At 48.8% G+C, this 6,737-nt stretch overlaps 1 protein-coding gene across 1 annotated transcript; it reads right to left on the bottom strand.

Moving 5' to 3' along the window:
- Positions 1 to 432: 432 nt before the first annotated feature.
- On the bottom strand, positions 433 to 3,297 carry LOC8029274 (solute carrier family 22 member 16-like). The gene is made up of 2 exons (XM_040206700.2): positions 2,365 to 3,297; positions 433 to 1,023 (listed from the first exon to the last, which is right to left on the bottom strand). Exons 1-2 carry the CDS (start codon positions 3,295 to 3,297, stop codon positions 433 to 435), a joined length of 1,524 nt encoding a protein of 507 aa, XP_040062634.2.
- Between the last annotated feature and the right edge of the window lie 3,440 nt (positions 3,298 to 6,737).

The following is a 6,737-nucleotide window of genomic DNA, read 5'->3' as shown; positions in this document are numbered from 1 at the left end:
TAATAAGTTGTACCACACGGCTATTAAGCCCCTCGTAAACTTTGGGGACGCCTGTTCGATTATGGGGAGCTGTACGTCGAATTGAAGTTTTGGGGTGTATTATATGGGACATGGGGTGTAATAATACACCTTTTTTTTCTGAGAGTGCACGCTGCGCGGCAGCCAATGGGAACCTCGTTTCTTGAAACTATATATGACGCGCGCCAGCCAATGGGAGCCTATCCATCAGAGCGCTGCTACAGACGACAGGCTTGGCTCCATTGGGACAGGGGAGTTTATGTGCCGTTTGGCGCGGCTTCAATAAATGATAACGCCGGTTCGCTCCGTGGGACAGTTAATGCTTTCGCATTAAAAAGTACAAACTCACAAACTCGGGTGTGCTTATTTAAGTTGAAACATACTTCCTCCCTCAGCCCAAGTTCCGGCGTGACGTCAAAACCTCCGCAATGGCACTTCCAGCTCTGTGCCAGGCTCGGCACGCGGTTGTTCAGCACAGCGGTCGCCTCCGTCAGCACACTGCGGCGACTCGTCGACCAGCGACCTCCCGAGCGTCTCCTGCACGAGACACAACACGACCGGACTGCAGACGAGGAGCGCCGCGGCGTACACGGCGGGCAGGAGGGTCCCCAGGGCGTTCCTTGCGAAGGGGTCAAGCGCCGCCGATCCCCAGAAAACGCACTGGAAAACGCTGACGCCGAGGCCCCGGATCCCGGTCGGGTACGACTCCTGCAGGTGCAGGAAGCACACAAGGAAGTAAGAGCTCACGGCACCCCGGACGACCAGGCCGACGCCCAGCCGCGCTGCGTAGCCGCTGCACGCCAGAAGCAGCGCCTGGGCGCAGGCCAGGATCGCGGCCAGGGATGCCATGGTGGTCCGTCGCGGCAGGTACCGGGCGGCCGCACAGCCGGCCAGGTTGCAGGCCAGCTCGGTGGCGGACAGGAAGGCAAAGTCCATTTGAGGGCGGCCGCCCAGAGAGGTGCCCGTTAGCGACGATGTGTAGTACACCAGGCCCAGGACGACCGCCTGCGAGGAGAAGCGGCGAGCGTGTGGGCGACATCCGTGAACGTCGAATACAGCTCTACTTGAGTTTTCTAGCTCTTGAGCGCCACTGTACAAAAAATAAATTTTATTCCCTCAAAAAGGGCGAAAACACTGTTCCAGACACTTACATACACCCCTCGATCTAACACACCCTTTTCAATCGTAAGATAGGGTGCTGTTTCATTGAAAACACAACATTTTTAAAAACGTGTAAAAGGGGTGTCTAAACAATTGAGAGGCTGTTTAGGTGATGATCTCGAATAATGCTTGCCTCTACCAAATGATATTTACTTCGAAATACATTTCTTGAACTTAAATATATTGTGTATTACTGGACGTATTAACAAGAAGAAAGCAGCAGACGTGTAATCTTCATAATAGCGGAGGCGGTGCGGTTCACCTGTGAAGCTTCTGAATCGTAGCGTAAATGAGGTGGTGGAGCAGTTACCAGGGTCATGACTGTCTGTGGTATTACATCCGTATTTGCTGTTTTTGTAGGAAACACGGCGTGAAAAAAAAAAAAAAAATAAGAAAAATAAAACATCACTAGTGTGCTGTTAAGATTGCCAGCATTCAATTTTTTTGGACTTCACTAGCATCCTAAAGGTGTTGCTGTAACACCCGTATGGTGTTAGTCTTGGAACAAGCTGATTTACTTTAAAGGTGTAAAATGTTTTAGTGTGTAAACTGACCAAATCAATTGTTTGTGTTTATGTTTATACAGAGGGAAGTTAGACGGTCCCAATGGGTGCCTGGTGCCTCCGCTGCATATGAGAAATTTGGCCAGTGCAGCATCACTGATAGCCTGCAGGCCTCTTCAGCGTGCATCAGGTTAAAGACCCCAGGACACGCTTAGCACGTCATATCTTTGCCAAAGTGTCCCTCATGAGCATATTCCATCCGCTTGCACTTGTGGTGCACCGGCACGGACGCCATGCTCACAATGTCGTGTAGATACTAACGTTGGTGACAGGCAACAGTCCAGGGAAAACTCCTCCAACCACTTTCCAGTTTAGGAGAGCGAAAACACTGGAGAGAAGCGGCCTCCTCTCCAGCGTTAGCTCAGCTAAAACGAAAAGGGGTAAGAGGAGTTTCCCCTGAACTCTAAACCTGACACTGACTATAAATACAATTGAGTTTTTTCTCCTTCTATAAATGAGTACGCTGATCGCGGCCCTTTTTGAGACCCTTTCTTCGTTACTTCTGGGAAGCAAGCGATCGGTAACCACGGAGTCGATACGACGTACGCCTGGACCTTTGCATATACTAAGGGTCTGTTGGTCTACTTGTGAGCGCCAGTCGTCCCCGCACTATCTCTCTCACCTGAAACCACATGAAAAGCGTGTATAGCCCAAGCGACCTGGAAGTGCACAAGAGGTCCCGTAGATTCGGAAGGCACGCCACCGCTTCCGCCGCCGCGGAAGCCTCGTACTGTTCCAGCAACTTAGGGATGTGCGCGGCGATCTTCCCTCGGTGCACTCCGTTGAAGGTGGCGATGCCGCGCAACGCCTCCTGGGCGTCCTCCACGCGTCCTCTGCTGAGAAGCCATCGGGGGGACTCGTGCACGAGCAGGCTACACGAGAACACCAGAGCGCCGTGAATCAGCATGACTCCGTGGAGAGCCCTCCAAGAAGGCAGCGCGATGCTCAGCCCGGCTGCCGTCAGGGCACCCAGGCAGAAGCCGACGGCAATGGCCAGCGAGTCCAGGTAGCGGTGACGAGGTGCCACGCACTCGACAAGCAGTACGTCTAGAGCCGTCGCGGAGGCAGCGCCGAGCGACGTCACCAGGCGGGAAAGCGCGTAGATGCCCACTCCGGAAGCCGCGAGGGACAGGAGGCAACCGGAGACGTGGACCGTGGCCCCCAGAAGCAGTGACGCCCTGCGGCCTCCGCGGTCTGCGAATCTGCCGAAGGCCAGCGCTCCCACGGCCAGACCAGCCATGGCCAGCGACTGGGACAACGAAGAAAGCCAGCGCCGTTCGCATACGAGCTCGAAGTCCTCGACGGCGGTGCTGCGGTACTCAGTCTGGTCGAAGACAACGGTTCCGCAACGTCCTCGTCGTCGCAGTTCGCAGGCGTCGACGTCTTCGGTGGCGTTGTGTTCCGAGCAGTGAAAGGGAAGCTCGCTCGGAAGCAAGAAAGCGGAGCCGATCGTGTTTAGTGCCAAGAAGAAATTGCTGCTGGCCACAAGAAAGACTAGGAGCACCTGCCATGGTCCGAAGTTACCGAGCAATAGCGAGATGCAGTCGTCGGCCATCAAGCCAGCTCTACAGGTGTTTTCAGTGAGTCCACCAACGATCGCGGGAAATTAAAAGCGCGAATGAGAAGAGCAGACTCCGTCAGCGTGCAGACCTTGGACTTGTAAGTGAGCGCTTCCGGGGTTTCGCGGTTTTTGCGTCAAACGCGCACAGCAATCCGTTTCTGAGAAATTGTTTCTTCGAGCCGAGCGATTTGGAATGCGTCTCCAGTGTCGCCTCAACGTGACACAGGCCGTCGGTTGAGCTGATTTCCAACGATTTGGAATAATTTTAACGCTCCGTAACTATAGCGCCATGCTGATGTAAAAAAAAAATGCTTTAAAAAGAAGTGATGTGATATATTAGATGTTATTTCCTCATTTATGCGATATTTAATTCTGGCATAAGAAGATGAAAGGCAACACATTTTTTTTTTGTTTTATCACCGCAAGATGAACAAATAAACTTTGTATTATATTGTATTACTTTGTATTATATTTACCGGTGAAATGGTGGTAAAGGTTAAAAAAATAGCTGCATAGTGACAGTTTTACAATGCTCCGAACCTACACTTTAATAACCTAAATGCAACAAGGGCAAAGCGTAAAATCAAGCTGCTACGGACAACAAATGAAAACAAAGTCGAACAAAAAGGCAGCGCAAAAAATACCCAAGGTCGAACAAAATATATCACGCGCAGGATAAGATCAAATAAACTATTAAAGTTTATTGTCACATAAGCAGCGACCCAGATGTATAAACGTTAGAAAGAGTCATTTCAGTCTTTGGTGTTTATTTTCCATTGTTCGTTCTGATTTTGGCAGTGAAACATTTCTGATTATTTGCCGTGTATGCTTCCAATGAGACACATCACGACCTCCCCCCCCCCCCCCTTTTCCCCTTTTCTAAGCTATAATTCTGAAAAAGTGCTTGTCGCGGCGTTTGATAGCATTTTTAAATGGGAAAAAGGCCACACATATTGTATTATTGGCTCTTCTCTATGATACTTAGGTTGCGCCATACGTAGGGTCAGTTTGCGTTCCGAAAGGACGATATCAAAAAACCGAGTCAGTGCTTTTTATTTAATAACAGTAATCGATGCTCGTTTCTTCCAAATATACAAGGAATCTTGATGGAAGTAAACATTGATTGGATATGGTGAATGTAAGAAACATTTGCTATTATTCTTATAATCCTCGCATGTATTATAATTAAGTGCTTTCTCATACAGGTTAGGTTACAGTAACATAACTGTGAGAAAAGATTAAGCTACTAAAATACTTATGTTATGCTTGTTGGAAGCATATACTTAGTGGTGTTCATTCGTGACTCATAGGAAATTGCGCAGCATGAAACAGAGGTACTTCACACGATTATCTAGCGACAAGTGATCGGAAAAAGTAATTCCTAGCGTTTTGATATTGCTTACAAAAACATTACTCAGGGACCCAAAAGTTTTGCGGATATTGAGGTTGGTCACTCGAAACCTGCACTCTAAGAAAAAAGGGAGGAGAAAGGTAGCAAAAGCGACAGTTCCTCCTTGTTGCGGACAAGTTGCCCAGAGAAGGGAGGAACGGCAGTTCAGATGAAAGGAGGAGGGCGAGTTCCTCCTTGTTCTGTTGGCGCAGGGGTAGAACATCGCGCTACTGACCAAGTGGTCAACGGTTCGATCCCCAGAAAAGTGCGATTTTTTTTTTTTTTTTTTTGTAAAGTTTTTTTTTATTTTTGTTTACCAAAACACACATAAACAAACCCGGACCGATGAAAGGAAGATTAAAGTCCTTATTATTCTCCGAGACATTTTCCTCCTCCAGGCAGACCGGAGAAAGCTTTCGCCCTCCCGACCCATCTTCTTTCGGTTTCGTTTTTCGAGCACATCGCGCACGTTGTTTAATAAATTAATGTTGAGTTGATTGAGCTTCAGCGGCAGCGAAGGCCGCCTGTAATTCCGTCTTCTAGTCCAAACGTGCAGAACATTTCGGTTGCATTGACGTTTTTACCACTAATTTTATCAAACGAGCTAACGAAGCCGCTAGAAACAGCGAAGCTCCGGAGCAGTGCCAGCAGCGCTACATACACGGGGTAAGACGGCCGTCTCCAATTTGCGGGACACACGCGGAACTACAGCAGCGAAACCACGAGGAAATGTGTCGACGTTTTCGACGTTATGAAAATCGCGGGAACTGCGTCCAAGGAAGGCAGGTTTTCCTGCCGGCTGCCTGGGTGCCTTCCGTGCGGAGTTCGGTTCCGTTGTCCCGTGCCGAGTGCCAACCGGCGTTCAACGTGATTCTTCTGCGTGTCAGCAACATCGTCAGCGTGGTTCTGTATTTCTTCGTGTCAGCGACATCGTGATGGCAGTGTTGTGGGTTGTGAACAGAAGACTGGAATTATCGCCGATGTGACCGTGTGTTCGCGTATCAGTGGTGTAACAACAAGATGAGATGACGTAAACTGTCGGGCATTGATGGCGCTGGTCGGGCCGTTATCGGAGGGGCCGGGGTGTCGCAGGATGACATTCCGCTTTACATTAAAGAGTTTAAAACCACTTGAGGGATTAGGTGCAGTCGATCGACGTGTGGATAGTCATGTTGGAACGCTGGTCTGAACGGTAAGCTCCTATCGTACAGTGGCCAGTGTGACTGTCGGTCCCCAAGAGCGATTGCGCTCTGGGGAAAAGACAACACTACGAAAGTATGACGAAAAGTACGTATATTCATAATGGAAGTTTAGCATAAAAAAAAAAAAAAAGACAGGCAAAATTGGAAAAAAGCAAAAAACGCTATCCTTTATTTTACTGTTTAAATATGTTACGGTTCCTGTAGAAACTGCCCTCTAAGTGGCGCGCTGGGATGAGCGCTAGAAGTTTTCGAGCTCGCAACGGCGCAGCTCCGTACACTTAACAGTTGTCGCAAGTCGCGGCTTTGACTGCATTCAAGTTGATCGAAAAGCGATTTCTGTGCCCGTGAAGCATCACTTCCAGCTGAGTGGATATCCGCTCTACAGAGATTAATTCAAGACGGCAATTGCAGCTTTGCGCGAACAGCACAAATAGAAAAACGAACACTACAATATAAATACTGGCTACGAAGGGCCATGCGGGAAAACGAACTCATGGCTTGGAACCACATTGGAGTGGCTCGATTTATTGGCTTTCAAATAATCATGGCATGATCGAGCGTCTTCTTTTTAATAAGAGATTCATCCCCTGAGCCATTAAAAATAGCCTCAGATGTATGACATTGCTGGAAAAAAAATGAACATGTTCGGAATATTTTTTTTTGCTTAGGGAGTCACCGAAAAATTCCGTACGTTGAAAACGACCACTATAAAAGACGGAAACGCAGGGCTCGGAAGTAGCGATCGGGGTAGTGTGCTGTTGTATTGATGTTTGTATGTGCGATGCCTGTGTATGCGTTCAATATATGTTGACCTGATGTTTGTAGTGTGCGCAACGTGTCTA

Source organism: Ixodes scapularis, unplaced genomic scaffold (genome assembly GCF_016920785.2).
Source record: "Ixodes scapularis isolate PalLabHiFi unplaced genomic scaffold, ASM1692078v2 PGA_scaffold1__304_contigs__length_218370807, whole genome shotgun sequence".
Classification (NCBI taxonomy): Eukaryota; Metazoa; Arthropoda; class Arachnida; order Ixodida; family Ixodidae; genus Ixodes; species Ixodes scapularis.
Note: the sequence above shows the minus strand (reverse complement) of the source record. Positions and strands in the feature narration are given on the sequence as shown.

What these genes read in the sequence shown, in the direction of transcription:
- LOC8029274 (XM_040206700.2), bottom strand. Translation starts at nt 3,297, where the DNA reads ATGGCCGACGACTGCATCTCGCTATTGCTCGGTAACTTCGGACCATGG. An exon ending in CGCTTTTCATGTGGTTTCAG is followed by an intron (nt 1,024 to 2,364) that starts GTGAGAGAGATA and finishes TTCTCCTCGCAG; the next exon opens with GCGGTCGTCCTGGGCCTGGT.